Source organism: Lissotriton vulgaris, chromosome 7 (assembly GCF_964263255.1).
Source record: "Lissotriton vulgaris chromosome 7, aLisVul1.2, whole genome shotgun sequence".
Classification (NCBI taxonomy): domain Eukaryota; kingdom Metazoa; phylum Chordata; class Amphibia; order Caudata; family Salamandridae; genus Lissotriton; species Lissotriton vulgaris.
Genome location: NC_141695.1, coordinates 608,096,919 through 608,117,532, shown reverse-complemented (window position 1 = coordinate 608,117,532; position 20,614 = coordinate 608,096,919). Strand labels below are relative to the sequence as shown.

The window sequence follows — 20,614 nt, the reverse complement described above, 5'->3', positions numbered from 1 at the left end:
GGTGAGTGTCTGAAAGGTTTCAGCACTCCGTCCATCATCTCCTTGTGTTTACTTTGTTTGCCCTAAGTTGGCAGGGTATGGCCAGACGTGGGTCCATTGTTCACTTTGCCACTGGATTCAAGATAGCCTGGCTGATGAGGGGTGTTACCCCAAAACAGGTCCTAGGATGCTTGTTTCTGTTCCAGGGAGGACCTGGCCAGGCAGATTTGCTTATGGTTGGGTCCAAACTGGGGTGGTGAAGTGAGCTAAAGAACGATGATGGATACAACTCAGATCTGTCACTGGGGTGAGTGTCTAAAAAGTTTCAGCGCTTTATCCATCATTTCCTTGTGTTTGCTTCTTTCTCTGACCTACATGCTCAGCACTGTGTATTGTCTCAGCCCTCAGTCAAAGACCACTTTACCTGTCTTTCCCATGACCTTGACCTGGAAGGGAGAGTGTTGGTTGGTATGGCTTCCCAAGGTAACAATAATATCTCTTTTTGTGCAGAAGTTAATATTCCGCCACCTCCAAAGCCGCCCACGCAGAAGCCGGAAGTGCAGAAGAAACCTAAAGATATTAATGGAAGCCAGGAACCAAAAAAGAAGCCTACCCCTCCTCTGAAACCACAGCCCAGTCGGGAGATCAGTAACATCATCAAAAATCACAAGAGCAGGCCGGGCCCAGAACCACAGCCGATCCATCCGCTGAGGTGAGAGACCGCCCCAGGCCACGGAGCATCCGACTGCACTGCAGCCTGTGGAACTGGAGATATAAGAATTATCGTCACATGCTACTTGCAGCAATAGGCGCGTTGCAGCCCTGGGCACTAACACAGGGGATATCCAGCAGGTAGAGAGCGCTGGGTCGTGCATATGGGCTGGCACGATAAGGCCAGCGACACTTGGGAACCAGGCTCGCAGGCTCAGGCCACACCTGACCTCGTCAGGCTCCCAGTGCACCACATAAGAGGATGCACATTACCAGGATGTATCCAGCAGGTTGTCTTATGTCACTTTTTCTTTTTTAGAATATTTTGCATTTATACCTTCGTGGATTTCTTTTACTTTACATCTCATTACGTTTACCTCTTTTTTAAGCACAGATGTCATATATAAACTAAGTCTGGGCGGTGAACTCTGCTCCGCTCACGGAGTTTGCAGACTTTTCCGCACTCCGCTTTACGCAGAGCTTGCGGAGTTCTGAAAAACTCTGCTTCGCATTGCAGGGCGGAGTTTTTTTCCTCGTTCGCGTTGCCAATATCAAGTTGGCAATCGAGCGAGGAAAATCAACCTCCTGGTGAGATTTCTCAACGAAGGTAGTCAGATTTCTCATTGCGAGTGGCCGTGTATGCTCGCGACTGCTTGCGTTGAGAAACCGCCCGTTCGTGATGAGAAAGCTGCTGCTCAAGTAAAAATCTAGAGCGGCAGAAAGGAAGCAGAGCCCGCTTGCACTGTGCATGGTGCCGATCGCAATGATTGCACAGTGCAGACAAGCCCTGGCACTGAAAATCACTGCAAACGTCATTTATCTAACACACTACGCTGCTCGCGGAGCTCCGCGTAGTGCGGCAGAGGTTTTTTTTGCACTTTGCGAAGTTCCATGTAGCTAAACGGGCTGCCGTACTCATTTTGCCCAGTCAGGTGCCCAAGACATCCGGACTTGTTTGTGACTAGTTTGATATCAGCTAGCTTGGGGTCCAGTGGTTAGGTTTAGTGCGGCCCAGTTCTTGATTTAAAAAAATAAATAAATAAAAAGTCAAGTCAAGTCAGGGACATTTGTATAGCGCACAAATCACATCCTGGGAGTCTCATGGCGCTTGCAGCAGTCTCTGACGAAAGGAATAGAGCAGTTATTTTGCGAAGAGCCACGTCTTTAAAATCTTACGGAAACGGCCATGTTCAGGGATACCACGGAGATGAATGGGCATTTTGTTCCATGAGGCAGGAGCCAGAAACGAGAACGTATGACCACCATTTCTGGAAGTTCGTGTTCACAAACAAGTCCGGATGTACCAGCACATTCAGAACATTATTTGTGTTTTTTCAGAAGATGGACTTCTGTTTTGGAGGTTCTGTCTTTGGAAACAGCAAAAGTGGTGGCATTCACGACATATTACCTGCTGGCACCTTTTCTTTGATGTAGATACTACCAGGGCCACAGGAGCCGGTATGGGGATAAAAAGTCTCAAACAACTTCAAGTTGAGACTATGACCATCATATTGAATTGTACATTTTTGCCTGCTTAGTAGAAAGTCCCTGGCAAGCTCAGTAGCGAGAGCAGGAGTGTTCCCATGGTGCGGCTGCTTATTAACAGCAAGGAGGAAATGTATGGAAGGAAGTCAGGACAGTGATGGGGTATTGCACTATTGTCTGCAAGGTGGGAAGTAGACGGATTGTATGGACATTTCCTATGTGTGGCTGTGTAGGGATGAAATGTTATCCTACTAGTGCACAACTTTAGGTGTAACATTGAGGGAAGAGAATGAGTGCTTTTAAGCTGAGTGAGAGGTTTTTTTTCTTCATTTTTGGAGGTAGAAGTGTGTTACTGCTCTTAGGTTGTCAGCTGTGAGGTAGACTAGGGTTGTGAGGTAGATTAGGGTTTCCGGGAAACAAAAGAGGGGTGTGGGAGGATATGATGTATTTGAAGAGAAGACAAACCAGTAGATTCGGCTCTTGGTGAGTTTTAGTGTTAACCACTTAACCAACCTCCACCCCTTCTTGTCAAATGTTATTTTAAGTATTGCGTCTTGATGGTCAAAGAATAATCCCAGTTGGCAAGTGCTGTCGAAGATGGACTTTGTCTACCTTAGTATGGGAAGTAGAGTGATGATGTCCTTGAAGAAGCATTGGGGATCTTAGGTGTTGTGGGTTAGCAAGGTTGGCAGGGATTTGTTTAGGCACCACGTCTGTGGCATATTCATGATGTGTTGATAAAATTAGCTTTGTAATGGAGGCTGCATTGCTCATGCTGCTCCTCATTTATAAGGCCCAGTGAGGCTAAAACCAGTCTGGGGCTGGTCCTGTTCAGAGGGGTCATGCCCGGCAATACAGTCTGGAGTGTGCCATTGTACATGGCTAAGGAGGGTTTGCATAAGGCCCAGGCTTAGGGTGGGGGGCGCAAAAAACAAAAGAATACTTCCCAGGGTAACTACCTGTGGCTGAGAATATTTTAAGAATTCCATTCTCTGGCATCCATTTTATGCAACAGAGTGACTTGTCCAAAGGTAAGGTATTATTGCTACACATGGGCCCTGTAGGATACATTAGGGAAATCAGCTCTTCTCCTTTTGAACCACATAGTTTGAAGTTGGGAACCTTTGTAGAACATAGGAGAGGAGAATGGGAGCCCAGAAAGGAGTATACTCTGACTGAGGACAGGGTTTTGCACTTCTTGAATTCCAGCTGCTAAGCAGGCATTGGTCACACTTTGTTGCTGCCCTGCATTGAACATCTGCTCCACTATGTTCATATGCCTTTAAAACAATATGAAATATAGGCATTGTGGTCATGGTTTTTATTTCTGTCTCGTTCATATCAAACATTATTTTATAGATTTCTTCAGTATGCTTGATTTGTAGGCTGGGTACAGATTTGGATCCATGTACAAATGTTCTGTCTTGGATACTGGTGTCTACTGCATGGCTAGCTTTGCCATCAAATGGTCTCTTCAGCTACTGATGGGCTCCTAGGACCCCTCTAACCAAACAAGCTTCGGAGGACTGACCGCTGGGGATGCCTGTCCTAGTGCTGGGACTGGCAATAGAGACCTATTTTGTCACTGCTCCCTCCATTTTGGAGTTCAGCATTCAAAGTAAGGATAGTGGAGTATAGACTTTTTGCAAATACTCTTTGCCAAACTCAGAATTAGTATACCTCAAGGTCCCAACTAGGATCTCTACCTCTTAGCAAAGAGGACAGTTCCCCTAAAATGCCTGCTTTGGATTTGTATGACCTGTATTCTACTGCAGATATCTTTTTAATGTTTGCTTTTGCTTTCCCTGGTAAATCCTGAAGTAGACCAAACAGAGTTTACTTTCTGTGTTGCTCTTGTATCCCCCTACAGGAAGCCACAAGTGAACCTCTTCAAACGCAAGGACCCGAAGGATGAAGCTCTGGCAATGCTGGGCATGAGGGGTCCTCAGTCTTCAGACAAGGTTGGTAACTAACAGTGTGCATTCAGTTGTGCGGGGGAGCATAAGATCCCTGGCACAATAGCTTCATTACTAGCACTCCAACCAGCTATAGGAATATGGGGGAGACAAGTGCATCCCTGGCCCTGCAGCCAGCTGCAAGAGTGGATATGTGCAGTCATGATACTTCAGCAGCTGTGAGCTGCATGGGCCTCTTGGATTTTAAGTTAAGTGTGCTGCTCATTGGTAAGGACATACACCACCTCCTGCTCTGGGGTAAAAGAGTCGGGTTGGGGACAAGTGCATCATTGGCTCTTCAGCCAACGGATGTGAGGGTGACATGGGGATAACCGACAGTGCAGCTAGATGTTGGTGGGTGGAAGTGTAGGCATCCTTGTCATTTCAGCAAACTGTGAATTGGGCAAGTGCATCACTTGCCCAATTCACATGACCAAGCCTCACTTACATCTAACTGGCACAGCAACAAGATTAGAGGGGGAATGGATCTATTAGGTTTGTATGAGCACAACACACACCGAGTCTAGCTTTGGTTGCCAGGGTTCCCTGGGTTTGCAACTGGAGGAGAGAATGATGTGGTTGTCATTCATAGAGAAAGGGGAGCATTTGCAACTCTGACATGAAGTGTATTTTAAGGAGGTCACTGTCACCCAAGAATCTAAAACCAGTTGTGAGAGGACAAGAGCATTATTGGCTCTGCAGTAATCTCCAGAGGAATAAGGTCATCTATGTATTTTAGCCATATGTGAGCAGCATTGACATTCCAGGAGGTGCACCCAGTTGCATCAGCATCACAGGCAATGCAGCCAGCTCTTACTTATAGAGTAGTCATTCAGGTCATTGCAGCAAACTGTGAGGGTGCTCATGGTCACCTTTGGCACTGCAGTTTCTAGAAAGGATAGTTATTAGAGAAAGTTAATGTAATTCGAATTTGGTGCATTTCTCATGGAATCTAATTTGACATGGGCCTTTTCTAAAATATGCTGTTTATGTCAAAAACTATGAACAGAATTTAGCCTCCACTAATTACCAGTGGCTGAGATTCATTCAAGCCTATCACCCATTGTTTGTTATGGTTGGTATTCTCAACTTGGGATCTATGGTAACTGTGCATAGGAATTAAGCTATACGTCATTGGTGACACCTAAAGGCTGAAACTGGTCTGGGGTTGCTTTTTATACCTATACTGGCATTTCAGGCTGGACTGTTCTATTGGAGCAGATCCAAGGCTGGTATGCATATGGCCGACCTCCGTCTGGACTGTAATGTGGTCCAAATTATTTACCAGTGGCCTATATTAATTCAAGCATTTTACCCGTCACTCTTAAAGCAAAATAATCAGCATGATTTTGACATTGTGTTTTGTCACTTTTCTTCTTGTTCCCAAAGCTGTCAACCGGTTCTGAATCTGGTGATTCAGCATCACCACCAAACAGCTACAGAGGCCCTACTGCACCACCTCCACCAGGGAAAAAAGGAAGTGGTCCCTCTGATTCCATCCGCGAAAAGCAGCTGCCCCTCATGAACGTGTTTTCCACGATGCCCCGGAGCCATCCCCCAGGAGTCCCACCTGCTCCGTCAGCCCCCCCTGAAGCCAACAAAGCACCACCCATTCCCCCACCTTTCATGCCTCCTCCTCCTGATACCCAGGCTCCAGTTCTGAAGGACAACAAGATCCAAGGTAAGCAAGCAGAAGTTCTCATTTTTTAATTTTTTCATACACATGCTTTTTTAATACAACACTAATATCAACTAATGACATGCAGTATACCACAGCTTTAAATGGTATGACTACAGTTAGGACTACAGTTTCCAATAAGGTGATCCTCCCAATAGACATATGTTATAGAAAAATATCACAAGCTCTGCTCCTTTAAATTTTGAAAGCATTCACCTCAGCCAGGTCAGTTTTTTCTAGTCTGGCAGAACACGATCGCTGTTCTGTAGAAGCCAAACTGTTTTTTTCACTCTGACTTTTTTTTCATGATCTGCTATCTTTTAAAAAAAAATGTTTTTATTAGTTTTTCCCTCTTTTATGCAAGGAATTAAACAGTTACATATACTAAGAAACTTACAAATTTAGCAGCTAAATTAGAAAACAAAGAAACATTGAGCTCTAACAAAATTTTGGCACAGCACAGACAAAATTAATGCAAGCTGGTATAAAGATGAGTTAAGACAAATTAAATTACATCACGAAACAAAATAATGGCTGACTATGTTCAATAGCTTTTCGAGTGCATAGCTGCCCCTATTTACACCTAAATCCAATCGGTTATAGTAGACCAAATCTTGACTCCGATTGCGTGCTTCCTCCTCCCCTTAGCCTTATAGATTGCTAGTTCTAAATTATAAATAGCTATTAGTCTTGAACGCCAGCTCGAGAATGTCGGTGGATCAAGGCTAATCCAATCCTTAGTAATGCAAGTCCGTACCATTGCCATACAAATAAACAATAAAGATACCATACATCTTGATGTAGTCTGTACAGAGATATCCGAGCCAACCCCTAAAAGAACTAGTTCCCCAGTTATACACACAGGGGATCCCAATATTATACCTAAAAATTGCTCAATTTCTCTAAATTACTCCACTAATTTAGGACATAGAAAAAACATATGAACTGCATCTGCTGCATATAAACCGCATCTATTACACTTAATCCCAACAGATGTCCCCCCATTTTGAATTCTTGCTTGGGGTATAATACATTTCATATAAGGCCATGTAATGCTGAGTGTGCATCCTCCCAGTCATCAAAACCTGATTAGCATCTTCTAGCCCCAATTTCTTTACCTATTTCCTTTAACATACTAAATCATCTGGAAATGTCTCTATTAGTTGTACATACAATGGACCAATAGATGTTTTTTTCTTCATTCTTTCAATAAGCGGAATCCTGACAAGCTGTTGTTCAAATCCAGACCCTTGCTTATTAAAATAACTACGAATTTGGGGAAATTTAAAGAATTAATGTTTAGCTAAACCAAATTCTGCTTGCAAATCTGCAAATGTTACCAATTGTCCGTCATCACTTAAATCCCCTAAACAGTGAATTGCTTTCAATCCCCATCTATTGGTGACTTGATCCCGAAAAATTATTAGGAGTAGACTGGGAGCTGAAAATGGGGTATATGCATTCAGCTTAAAAACACCTAGCTGCAGCTTGACCTGTTTCCAAACAGAATATGCTGCCTTAACTATTTTAATTTAGTCTTCTTAAAATAATTTGGTTCTATTATTTTGACAAGGCATTCCCTAGCCTCATCTCCCAACCCAAATTCATACATTGATGGTCTATGGCAGGGTGCAATTTCAGTCCTGTTCCCGACTACCAGGGGACTGATATATTGCAGGATATCTGCCCAATAATACCGCATAAAATGTGGCATACCCCAGCCGCTGCGATCTTTTGGCAACATCATTTTCTTATAGGCCCTTCTCTGTCGGCTATACCCCCATAAAAATCTAGCTCAAATCCTCTCTAACCTCTTAAAACATGACACAGGAAATTCTAGGGGAATCGTTCTAAACATATATAAAAACTTAAGCATTTTTAATACGTTTGATCTACCATAAAGAGATAAAGGCAAATGATCCAGCCGCACCAATGTTGAATTCACCCTAGTCAGCACAGGATTCATGTTTAGCTCTGGGATGTTGCTAACAGGCATTGAAATTTGAATTCCCAAATATGTAGCTTCTGAGACAGTTGCCACATTTTCAGGAGGGTCACCACCTGTATAGAGCACTTGCGTTTTGGATATATTTAATTTATAACCAGAGAAGCTCCCAAACTGAGATGCCAATTTATCAATTGCAGGGAGTGCAGTGACAATATCTCTAGTAACAACAGCAATATCATCAGCATATGCTAATGCTCTATGTTTTATATCTTTGAACTGATTTAGTTTGTTAAAATAAAATCAGTATATAAGGCAAATAATAGAGGTGGACAGGGACATCCTTGCCGTGTACCTCGACCAATCTTAAATAGACTCGACTCTAGACTGGAAATTCATATGCTGGCTTCTGGACTCATATATAGTGTCCTAACTGCTTGCCGGATCTTAGGGCTAAATCCATTCAGTCTTAACCCCTTCCATGCTGATGACGAACCCCAGCCGTCATGCACTACGGTGCTCGTGTGCTGATGACGGCTGGGGTTCGTCACGGCCCGCCCCTGTTCGTGCTGTTTACAGCACACCCGGGGAATCGCTGCCGCATCGAAGGGGTTAAAACCTCCCTCATGTACGGCCAGGAAACCCTGTCGAATGCCTTCTTGGCATCCAACAGGATTACCCCCAATGTGGTATCAGTTGCTTGTGCCCAATCCAAAAAAGATATCACACACCTCACATGGTCTGCCATATCCCTGCCAGGGATAAACCCGTGTGGAAATTAGAAACCAACACAGAGATGACACCAGCTAGGTGCATGGCAATAATCTTAGAATACATTTTACTATCGAAGTTGATTAGTGAAATCAGTCAATATGACGTAGGCAATAGATCAGGCTTATCCTTTTTCAAGAAAAAAATAATAGTAGTCTTACGCCAAGACACTGGTGCAATCCCCTTTTGCGCGGCCAAAAATAGAGTAATAAATTCTGATTTTAGAACTTGCCGAAAAGTCCTGTAGAATTCAAGTGGGATACCATCGGGTCCCACAGCCTTGCCCGCTGCCAATGATGTTATTGCTCCCTCCACTTCCTCCCAAGTAATATCTACATCTAACTCTTCCATTTGATCCTGTATCAATTTTTGGATTCCTACATCAGCGCAAAATTACTCCAATTTCCCTTCAACTCCAATAATTTCATCCTCAGTGTACAGCTGATGATAAAATTTGCCAAACACATCAAGCACTTCACCTAACTTGTCCCGAATCTGCCCAAGATCATCCTGAATCTTATTTATCCTCTTGGCTACCTCTTTATGATGTAATCTTTTGGCCAATATTCGGCCAGATTTTTCACCAACTTCGTACACTTCAGACCTATATATTGTGATTTTAGTGGCTAACTTCGTGGCAAAGTTCTGATATAACCTCATTTTTTGGACAGCTATATCACTTAAGATTTGTTCAATATTTTGACCATACGTGACTGCCCTCCTAAGCTCAATTTCTAAAAGCCGTAATTTATTCATCCCATCCTGCACTTCGGCCCGCAATTTTCACTGTTTATTGATGGAATAACTTAATGTTTCCCCGCGGACCCCCTCCTTGAATACATCCCAAACAATAGGATCTGAGGCAGAGCTCCGATTGTTATTAAAAAAATTCATAGATCCATTTGCACATCTGTTTGCAATACATAGAATCTATATAGGATTTGGTGCTCGGTGTAAATTTTGTGGCATTAAACCGAGCACCAAATCTTTCTCGGCTGCCACAAGCAAGGGAGCTGAGCTTGACAGTAGGTTCTATGCAGGGATGGGACCTTTGACGAAGTAAGTTTGCAGTGTTCTTTTGCTCTCTGTGTCTGAGGAAAAAGCTGGATGCTTACTTTAACAGAGCTTCGCCTCTATGCTTACTAGCCCTCTTTAGTCTTAACTTACTTACAATACTCTGGCATTTCTACTTTTCTGTATATAGTGTGTGACTACAAGGCCTCCTCCTCATGCCCCTGTGGGAGCAGGTGCCACTCCTAAAATTGAGTGAGTGACTCTAGCACCACAAATACAAAATTGTACATAATATTTTAAAAAATACATACTGTTTACACAAGAAGTTTTGGATGTTAGTGGAAGTGTGAGCAGCACTACGTTGAGGGTATATATGGGCGGATGAGACCACATGTGTGAATTCTCATTCAATTTACTCACCCTTACTTGCCACTGTATCTAATTGAGCCGAAAGGATTTATGAGTGAGGGTGTCTGGTTTGAAATCCCGAAGCATTATCCTAAGTGTAAAAACTTTGATTTTCACAATCTGCACCTTGTTGCTTGAGGACTGCACTATGCAGTACCACTGCAATGGTACGCCAATCTCTGGCTTTACAGCAGCAATTACAGCTTGTACTCCTGTACGATGTTTTTTCTTGCAGGTAATTCCCTCATGATGTTGCGGCAAGTAGAAGCCTTTCTGTAATTCTATAACATGCAAATTGCATGCACACGTCATTCACTCCTTCGGGGGAGTGACTTATTGTTACCCACCCTAACGAAAGCCCAGGACCTCACATAGGCAGATACGAAAGGGCTGAAAAATGTTGGCGTTTTAGGGTCATAGGACCCTTACATCCTTTAGCCCTATATACAATTTTGTAATCTTCCCTTCCACGAATGAAGGATACCTTTGGAGTGGGTGAGGAATATTATCTTTAAAGTTACGCCCCCATACACCCATTCTTCATAAGTGCTCACTGGAATATGGCCGAGCCCACCCTGACCTTTAGGAGTTGGGGTGATTCCAATGATGCAGCATGTCACTCATTACTAGAGTGAGTGAGGGTTGTATAAAGAGGGTCTCTTACCCTTCCCACCCACAATAGTGGGTGTGTTGCCACCCGGCATACTGACCACCCCCATTTCTTCACTGTTTCCATAGTAGCCATCCAGGTTCCAGAGGGGATTCTTTTTTGTTTTTGGGTATATACCAGGGAGGAAGTATCCCTTCAATCCAAATTGAGGACCTCTCTACCATCCTAGGGTTCCCACTCGGGATCTGTAATATTGTGTAAAAGGATCAAAGCATCATAACAGTATTCGATAAAAGAGGAGAATGAAGAAATGACTTAGTAGAAGATAGAGATAACACTTTTTTAAAGTAAAGGGAAAAAAGCTTTTTCAATATCTATCTATAATGGAGAGAAAGACTAAGATAAATCCTGAGTCCAAAGGGCTGCTTCACATAAAGCAAAAGCTCTGTGATAACCATAAACTATAACAATTTAGGAAATTAACTCCCCCCTCCAATTTTGACTTTTTTAAAGTAACTAAAGCTATTCTGGGCCTTTTACTTTTCTAAAGAAATGTAAGAATTAATGAATTAATTATTTTAAAAACATATTTGGAAATTTGAACTTACAACATGGAAAGGAGATAAAACGATAAAGGGGAAATCATCATTTTTATAAAATCCAAAGGACCCCACCAAGATAAAAGTAAAGGATTCCAAGAGAAAAAAATATTAATAATCTTGATATGAAGTTCTTTAAAGTTAATTCTAACAGTATCTACAATAGAATCTGTAAACTAAACACATAAATGTTTGATTTTAGCAGATGTAGACCATTGATAACCATTAATAGAGTAAGAATGACTCAAAGAATATTTATTAAGCGGAAAAACCTCAGTTTTGTCCTTATTAATGTTATAACCTGAAGCTTTCTAAAACAAGGAAATTTCATCTAAAGGAGGAGTCAGGGAACTTAGAGGAGAAGAAATAAGAGAAATACGTTTAGGGCCGAATCCAGGCCATGTTAAAGAATGAAACAAAACTCCCAATTAATTCCATCAAATCACTTCTCAGCATCTATCGTAATAGCGGCAAGGGAAGATTTAAATGAAGGAGCTTTACTTAGAGCATTAAGAAATAATCTAGCATTATCAGATATAAGTCTTTCTTTAACAAATCCTGATTTCTCTTTCCCTATAAGTTGAGGAAGAAAGGATTCCAAACGAAAAGCTAAGAGCTTGGCAAAAACGTTATAGTCCACATTCAACAAAGAGAAAGGTCGATAATGTTTACATCCATGGGGGTCTTTATCATCCTTGTGAATAAGACAAATTGTATCATCTTGGGAGATACCAGAAGTGGAAGAAGATATTATGAAATTATGAAACAAACGATATAAATAAGGAATGATAATATCAGAGAAATGAAGATAAAACTCTACTGTGAAGCCATCAGGGCCTGGTGTTAATCCCATATTCAACATTCGTAAGGCTAAAGCAATTTCATCAGAAGTAAGATCATTCTCTAAGGAGTCGAAATAGAGATTTGGAAGAATAGGATGAGGGATCTGATCTAAATAATCTACTATCACTGAGGAAGATTGATAAAATGTAACAAATTGTTCGAAAATATCTTGCTGTTTAGTAATGAACTGTCCAAAAGACATTGAAATCAAATCAATAATGTGTCTCTCCCTTCTTCACTTAAGATAATTTGCCAATAATTTGCCAGCCTTGTTCCGCCCACGCTACTACTGTGTATAAGGCTTAAGTAGGATAGAATCCGCTTCTTCAGTAGAAATTGTACTAAATTGCAAATTGGCTTGAAGCAAAGTTCTAAGACAGAAAACAGTTTGCTAAAATTGGGAAAAAGTCAAGGTGGCAGGGTGTCACTTTGACACCCTGTTGCACCCCTGATTAGTGCTGGTGTGCACATGTGGCATACATACACCCCTCGCAGTCTGGATTCCGGGCCAACCACAGCACCGAGACCGCCCTGATCGCAGTCACAGATGACATCCGAGCGCTGCTCGACAACGGAGAAACAGCGGCCCTCATCCTCCTCGACCTCTCCGCGGCCTTCGACACTGTCTGCCATTGTACCCTAGTACAACGCCTCAGCAACGTCGGAGTCCAGGAGAAGGCACTGGAGTGGATCATCTCCTTCCTCGCCGGAAGGACACAGAGAGTCCGCCTCCCTCCGTTCAGATCAGAAGCCACCGAAGTCATCTGCGGCGTCCCTCAAGGCTCCTCGCTCAGTCCAACCCTCTTCAACATCTACATGAGCCCCCTCGCAGACATCGCACGCCAGCACAACCTCAACATCATCTCCTACGCCGACGACACCCAGCTGATCCTCTCCCTTACCAACGACCCCGCCACCGCCAGAGCCAACCTTCACGAAGGGATGAAAGAGGTAGCCGAATGGATGAAGAACAGCCGCCTGAAACTGAACTCAGATAAGACGGAAGTCCTCATCCTGGGATCCTCACCCGCCGCTTGGGACGACTCCTGGTGGCTCCCCGCCCTAGGCAACGCACCCAAACCAACAGACCATGCACGCAACCTGGGCTTCATCCTGGACTCCTCCCTCTCCATGACCAGACAAGTCAACGCCGTCTCCTCATCGTGCTTCAACATCCTGCGCATGCTTTGTAAGATCTTCCGGTGGATCCCCACCGAGACCAGGAAGACGGTCACCCAGGCCCTCGTCACCAGCCGTCTGGACTACGGCAACACCCTCTACGCCGGAACCACCGCCAAACTCCAGAAGAGACTCCAGCGGATCCAGAACGCCTCAGCACGACTCATCCTGGATATCCCCCGTCGCAGCCACATCTCCAGACACCTGAGAGATCTGCACTGGCTCCCGGTCAACAAGAGAATCACCTTCCGTCTCCTCACCCACGCACACAAAGCCCTACACAGCCAAGGCCCAGGATACCTCAACAGCCGCCTCAACTTCTACGCTCCCAAACGCCAGCTTCGATCGACCAGCCTCGCCCTCGCCGCCGTCCCCCGCATCCGTAGAGCCACCACAGGGGGACGGTCCTTCTCCTACCTCGCCGCCAAGACATGAAACTCCCTCCCCACCCACCTCCGCCTGACCCAGGACCACCTCGCCTTCAGGAAGCAACTCAAGACCTGGTTGTTCGAGCAGTAGCAGATCCCCCCCCCCCCAGCGCCTTGAGACCCTCTGGGTAAGTAGTGCGCTATATAAATGCGATGATTGATTGATTGATTGATATGTCTGTCACATGGCACAGGTGTAAATGCACATTTATGCATTTACATGGGAATTCCTTATTTACCACCAACTAATAGTTGGTAAATAATGAATTCTTAAAGCCCAAAAGCACTGTTTACAGTGCTTCCTACATCTCATTTACCGATTCGTTAAATACGAATCGGTAAATGATGATTCGGTAAATACCGAATCAGTAAATACCGATTCGTTATTTACTGAATCGGTAAAAAAGCCTCCTACATAGGAAATCAATCAATCAATCAATCAAGCAAATTTGTAAAGCGCGCTACTCACCTGCTAGGGTCTCAAGGCGCTGGGAGGGGAGGGATCCGCTACTGCTCGAATAGCCAGGTCTTGAGTTGTTTCCTGAAGGAGAGATGGTCCTGGGTCAGTCGTAGGTGGATGGGGAGGGAGTTCCATGTCTTGGCCGCCAGGTAGGAGAAGGATCTTCCTCCGGCGGTGGCTCTGCGCATGCGTGGGACGGTGGCGAGGGCGAGGCTGGTCGAGCGGAGCTGGCGGGTGGGTGTGTAGAATGTGAGGCGGTTGTTGAGGTACTTGGGGCCCAAGTCATGGAGAGCCTTGTGTGCGTGGGTGAGGAGTCTGAACGTGATTCTCTTGCTGACGGGGAGCCAGTGCAGGTCTCTCAGGTGGGCAGAGATGTGGCTGTGGCGGGGGATGTCCAGGATGAGTCGTGCGGAGGCGTTCTGTATGCACTGTAGTCTTCTCTGGAGTTTGGCTGTAGTTCCCGCGTAGAGGGTGTTCCCGTAGTCCAGTCGGCTGGTGACGAGGGCCTGGGTGACTGTCTTCCTGGTTTCGGTGGGGATCCATCGGAAGTTGGTATTGAAGCAGGATGACGAGACGGCGTTGACTTGTTTGGTCATTGTGAGAGAGGAGTCCAGGATGAAGCCCAGGTTGCGTGAGTGGTCTATTGGCTTGGGGGCGGTGCCCAGGGCTGGGGGCCACCAGGAGTCGTCCCAGGCGGAGGGGGATGATCCTAGGATGAGGACTTCCGTCTTGTCTGAGTTCAGATTCAGGCGGCTGGTCTTCATCCACTCTGCGATGTCTTTCATTCCTTCCTGGAGGCTGGCTCTGGCAGTGGCGGGGTCGTTGGTGAGGGAGAGAATCAGCTGGGTGTCGTCTGCGTAGGAAATGATGTTAAGGTTGTGTTGGCGTGCGATGGCTGCGAGGGGGCTAAGGTAGATGTTGAAGAGGGTGGGGCTGAGCGAGGATCCTTGGGGTACACCGCAGATGACTTCGGTGGCCGTGGATCGGAACGGGGGGAGGCGGACTCTCTGGGTTCTTCCGGCGAGGAACGAGATGATCCACTCCAGGGCCTTCCCTTGGATTCCGATGTTGTTGAGGCGTTGTATTAGTGTGCGGAGGCATACTGTGTCGAATGCTGCTGAGAGATCCAGGAGGATGAGGGCAGCTGTTTCCCCGTTGTCAAGCAGGGATCTGATGTCGTCGGTAGCTGCAATGAGGGCGGTCTCGGTGCTGTGCTTAGCTCGGAAACCGGACTGTGAGGGGTCAAGGGATCCGTTTGTCTCGAGGAAGACGGCGAGTTGCTTGTTGACTGTCTTCTCGATGACTTTGGAATGAAAAGGGAGGAGCGAGATAGGGCGGACGTTCTTGAGGTCTGTGGGGTCTGCGGTGGGTTTCTTCAGAAGGGCGCTGAGTTCGGCATGTTTCCAGCTCTCCGGGAAGGTGGCGGTGGCGAAGGAGATGTTGATGATGTCCCGGAGTTGGGGTGCGATGATGGAGTCGGCCTTGTTGAAGACGTGGTGGGGGCAGGGGTCGGTTGGTGATCCGGAGTGGATGGTGTTCATCGTGCGGGTGGTGTCTTCGGTGCTGACCGGGGTCCAGTTGCAGACGGTGGTGGTCGGGGGCGCTGGTTCAGTGGTTGGGTGCGTGGTCTGTGAGCCGAAGCTGTTGTGTATGTCGGCGATCTTGCCGTGGAAGAACGAGGCGAGTGAGTTGCAGAGGTCTTGCGAGGGTGTGATGTTGTTGTTGCTGGCGCTGGGGTTTGAGAGCTCTTTGACGATGCTGAAGAGTTCCTTGCAGTTGTGGGTGTTGTTGTCCAGTCGTTCTTTGAATGTTTCTCTTTTGGTGGTACGGATCAGCTGGTGGTGTATGCGGCTGGCATTCTTGAGGGCTCTCATGTTTTCTGTAGTCTGGTTGTGGCGCCAGGCTTTCTCGAGGGTGCAGCAGTTTTTCTTGGAGGTTTTGAGTTCGTTGGTGAACCACAAGGTTTTCTTGCTGCCGGGTCTGCTGGGAGGGTTCTTCAGTGGTGCGAGGTCATCTGCGCAGTTGGTGAGCCACTGTGTGAAGTTGCGGGCTGCTTCGTTGGGGTCCGTTGTGTTGGCGGGAGGGTTCTGGCTGAGGGAGATGGTGAGCTGGTCGGCGGCGATCTTGCTCCAGCTCCTGCGGGGAACTTGTTGCGGGTGGTGGTGGGTCGTGGTTCTCCTGAAGTTGAAGTGGACGCAGCTGTGATCAGTCCAGTGTAGTCCGGTGGAGTGGCTGAAGGAGATGTGTTTGCTGGAGGAGAAGATGGGGTCTAGCGTGTGGCCAGCGTAGTGGGTGGGGGTGTTCACCAGTTGCTTGAGTCCGAGATTAGCGAGGTTGTCCAGCAGGGCGGCGGTGTTGCTGTCATTGTTGTTCTCCAGGTGGAAGTTGAGGTCCCCTAGGAGGATGTCGTCTGGGGAGGTGAGGGCGTGCAGGCTGATGAAGTCTGCGATGGCTTCGCTGAATTGTGTGCGTGGTCCCGGGGGTCTGTAGATGAGAGTGCCTCTGAGGGTGGTCTTGGGGTCGGGGTGTATCTGGAAGTGAAGGTGCTCGGCGGCGGTGAGGGTGTCGTCAGAGTTGGTTGTGATGCGGATGGTGTTTCTGTGGACGATGGCGATGCCTCCTCCAGTTTGGTTGATGCAGTCCCTCCGGGTGATCTTGTAGCCTTCCGGGATGGCTATGGCGATGTCGGGGGCTGAGGAGGCGTTCATCCAGGTTTCCGTGAGGAAGGCGACGTCTGGTGATGTTGTGTCGAGGAGGTTCCAGAGCTCGATGGCGTGTTTGTGGACGGAGCGGGTGTTGAGCAGGATGCACTTGAGGTGATTGTTGCTGGTGGCTGGCCTTGCGGGTGCGTGCAGGTCCGGAGGCAGGTGTACTTGCAGGCTTGGCAGGTGAAGGGTCCGTGGGTGCGTTTCGGGGTGGCTCGGTAGCAGGCGGGGTTCCAGCCGGGTTTGAGTGCGTTGAGGGTGGCGGCGGCGTAAGTCCGTCATGTGGGCCGGCATCGTCGGGGGGGGCCCTGGCGCTGGGCGCGGTCCAGGCGCGGACGGGCTCGGCGCGCCCGCTGCGCGCGAGCGGTCGCCATAAGAAGGAGGAGCGGAGGAGTGGTCAGCTGGGAGGCGGGAGGGAAGAGCCAATGGGTGTGGGGGGGGGCGGGCCGCACGGGAGGCAGCGGCGGGAAAGACGGGGGAAGCGGGAGGGGAAAAAGGAAAAGGCTTTTACCGGTTGGTAACGGCCCATTTCGGCCGTTACCGACCGGTAAAAGTCTACCTACATCTAGCCCTATATAACCTATTGTGCAAGGTATTTAGAAAGGAATATCTGAAAGAGACAATAAGTTATGGATTCCTCACCTAGGAATTACCCTCAGGCGTCAGACTGGATCCAAAGAACTTTTTCTTCAGCAGGTCCCCTGCGTGTCGGTAGGTGGCCTTGGTCGACTCTGCGTTCGTCGTTGGCGTTGTGGTCACTGGAATGATGCTGCAGTATCTACTTAGACGCCACCCCTGCGTGCTAACGTCAGTTCTTTCTTTTTCTGCGCCAGCCAGCGCAGATACCAAGAGAGCGATACCTCAAGTCACTTTTTACTCTATTTCTACGACTTTTGTCAACTTCTTTTTTCGAGTCTTTTCACTCCTGGGGCACAGGAAGGGATGTCATCTCGACGGACCGGCTTCAAACCTTGTGGCTCCTGCCACAAGCTGATGTCGGTGACAGACCCCCATCTTGTATGCCTCTGGTGCATGGAGAGCGACCACGATCCGAAGTTGTGCTCCAACTGCCGGGCCATGGCCCGGAAGTCTTTCCGGGAGCGGTCCCGGAAGCTTCTGGAGACCGGGCAGTCGGCTCCGCGCCGCTCGAGGTCCTGCTCAAGAGGGAGGTCGCTGGTCCGGTTGCGGAGCCATCGCGATCACTCTTTGTCGAATTCTTCGTCTTCGTGTAAGTCGAAGCACAAAATGAAGGCAAAGAAGCACCGTCGAGGTTCACGTTCTCCCTGTCCATTGGCCGACGCGACGCAGGAAACGGCCACTACAACGCGGCAGTTTCCACGAAAACCTTTACCACGCATGCATTACAATGCATGCGTGGTTAGAACGAAAGCCCTTTACCATGCATACCTTTACTACGAGAAACGTAGTAAAGGCATGTGTGGTAAAGGAAAAAAAAATAGAAAAAGGGGGCTTTGGGGTCTCCCCCCCCCCCTCAAAAAAAGTGTAGGAATAAAAAGGGGGGTTGGGGGAGTTTGGGGGTGTCCCCCCCAAACAAAAAACACAGCAAAGTCTCCATCAGCATCTGTGAGTTTCCAGTTGTGTGTGTGTGATGTGTAAAAAAAAAAATTCAAACGTGCATGCAGATGTTCAGTAGAACTTCCCTTCTCTCTTCCTACGGGCCGAACACATAAGGCAGTCTCCGTAGTAGCCGTGCCTTCCGCTGCTGTGCTCACAAGCTGTGCACACACCAGAGAAAGGAGAGTTTACTTCTTGATCTGGTTAGCATTAGCTAGAAAAAACATGGCAATCCAAGCACGCATCCATTATCTGCAAAAAAGAAAGGCAAGCTGGTCTGCTTTCTACTGCTGGCTTCCCTTTACTCCATCCTCAAAAAAAAGTAACTGCTTTGACGAAGCACAGGCAATCGCCGTCGTTTGAGAGGAAACAACTTCCGCTTCCTCTTTACGACATACGACGTCACCGACACCAAGGAAGATGAAAGAGAGGCAACGACGTGCAGAGGTAAGGGGAATTTTAGTTTAAAAAAAAAAAAGATTAAGGGCAGGGGTAATTATAAGGAGTGGGGGCTGGGGTTGTCACTTAAGGGTACAGGGAAGGGGTATAACCTTTACCAAGAGTATTCCCTTACCATGCATAAATTTACAACGAAAATATATGTGTGGTAAAGGAATATTCGTGGTAAAGGTTATGCGTAGAAAAAGCATTCCGTTGAAACGCATGCGTGGTAAAGGCATGCGTTGCAACGGAATGCGTTGTAACGACATACAACCAACGACGCAGGATGCGGGCGGTAGTCGTCCGGCTCCGCCCGCAGAGTCTGTTGGGTCGGCTGCGGGCCTCCCTCTCTTTCCGGGACCTGGACCTGCCCAACTTCGTAGTTTTTATGAAGCCCTTCACTCTATTTTTGGGCAGCCCGACTCCACCGGTGCACCTTCGGGCCCTGCGGACTCGGCAGGGGGTTCTAGGCCAACGATGCTGCCGGCTTCAGCTCCAGCACAGCAGGGCCCCCAGGGATCCGACCTTGTAACACTTCCTCGGGCGCCAAATCCAGTGGTGACACCTCTGCCGCCAATTGTGTCCCCAGCCGACGTCGACTCCAGCCTCCCCTCGATGAGGACACGGAGCCGGACCAACGACGTCCGTTGTCAGGACCGGCGCCTCTCTTCTCCCCTGGTGGTCTGTGGACCCTTTAACAGACCAGTTAGAAGAACTGGGCTGGAGATAGGAGTTGGGTGAGGCCAGTGGTCTGGACACCTCTCCAGACCTTGGCATGCTTTCTCCCCCTACTGTGGCAACGGAGGAGGGTGCATCATACACAGTGGTTTTGCGTAGGGTGGAGGCCTAAAACCTTGAGCTTCCTATGCTGACGGTTAGGACTAACCTCATGACCAAGATGCTTCAACCAGCAACCGCCTCTTCGGAACCCCTGCTGCCGTTCAATTAGGCCCTCACCGACATCCTTTTGGGCACTTGGTCCCAGCCCAACACATGGACTCCTGCGGATAGGATGATTGCCCAATGCCACTGCCCTGCCCAGGGCGACCCCCTTTTCCTCTCCCAACACCCCACCCGAGAGCTTGGTGGTCCAAGCCTCGACTTCTAAAGGCGCATTCCCTACCGCACCACCTGCTAGGGAATCCAAGAAGCTGCGCTACCTTGGCAAGAAGATATTTTTTCCTCCAGCTTAGGACTGCAGTCGATGAACACCGCATGTCTCTTGGGCCATTATTCCCACTCTGTGTGGCATATGGTCGCACAGGTGCTGCCATAGTGCCTGGAGGAGGCCCCGACCATGCTCTCCTGTGCAGGTGCCGAAGGGAGGGACACAGCAAAGTTCTACATAAGATATAGGTTGGACATCGCTGACTCGCTGGGTAGGACGATTTCAACATCAGTACCCCTGAGACATTACACCTGGCTGAGGTCCACTAGATTTTCGGGTGATGTCCAAGCTACACTTTTGGACATACCTTTTTTTTCCTTTTTTGGCGACAAAGCAGACACTGCGCTTGAGTGCTTTAAGGACTCCAGGGCTACGGCCAGGTACTTGGGCCTCGCTTCCACCTCTCGCCCTGCACAGTCTGCTTTTTCTCCCTTTCGTGGCTACGGAAGGGGTGCCCCGCCATGTTCCGCCCAGAGCCACAGGCCTCCACAAGCTGTCCAGCCTCTACGGGACGGGGACGTGGGACCCACCGCCGTGGGTCTGGGGGCCAGCGGGCGGCCCAGTCCACCAGCGACTCCTCTACAGCAGCCTCCAAGTCCGACCTTTCATGGCCACCATTCGCCAGTCGGCAGCAGGATTCGCCATCACCTCCCCCATTGG

General features: G+C 47.8%; 1 protein-coding gene across 2 annotated transcripts in view; it reads left to right on the top strand.

Annotated features, from left to right (window-relative positions):
* MYO15B (myosin XVB) overlaps window positions 1-20,614 on the top strand; it is a 961,787-nt gene that overhangs the window by 480,880 nt on the left and 460,293 nt on the right. For both annotated transcript variants that reach the window (XM_086930750.1, XM_086930751.1), the window contains 3 exons: window positions 490-691; window positions 4,046-4,136; window positions 5,520-5,811. In XM_086930750.1, coding sequence (XP_086786876.1) covers window positions 490-691; window positions 4,046-4,136; window positions 5,520-5,811 — 585 coding nt within the window. The remainder of the gene's footprint in view (window positions 1-489; window positions 692-4,045; window positions 4,137-5,519; window positions 5,812-20,614) is intronic.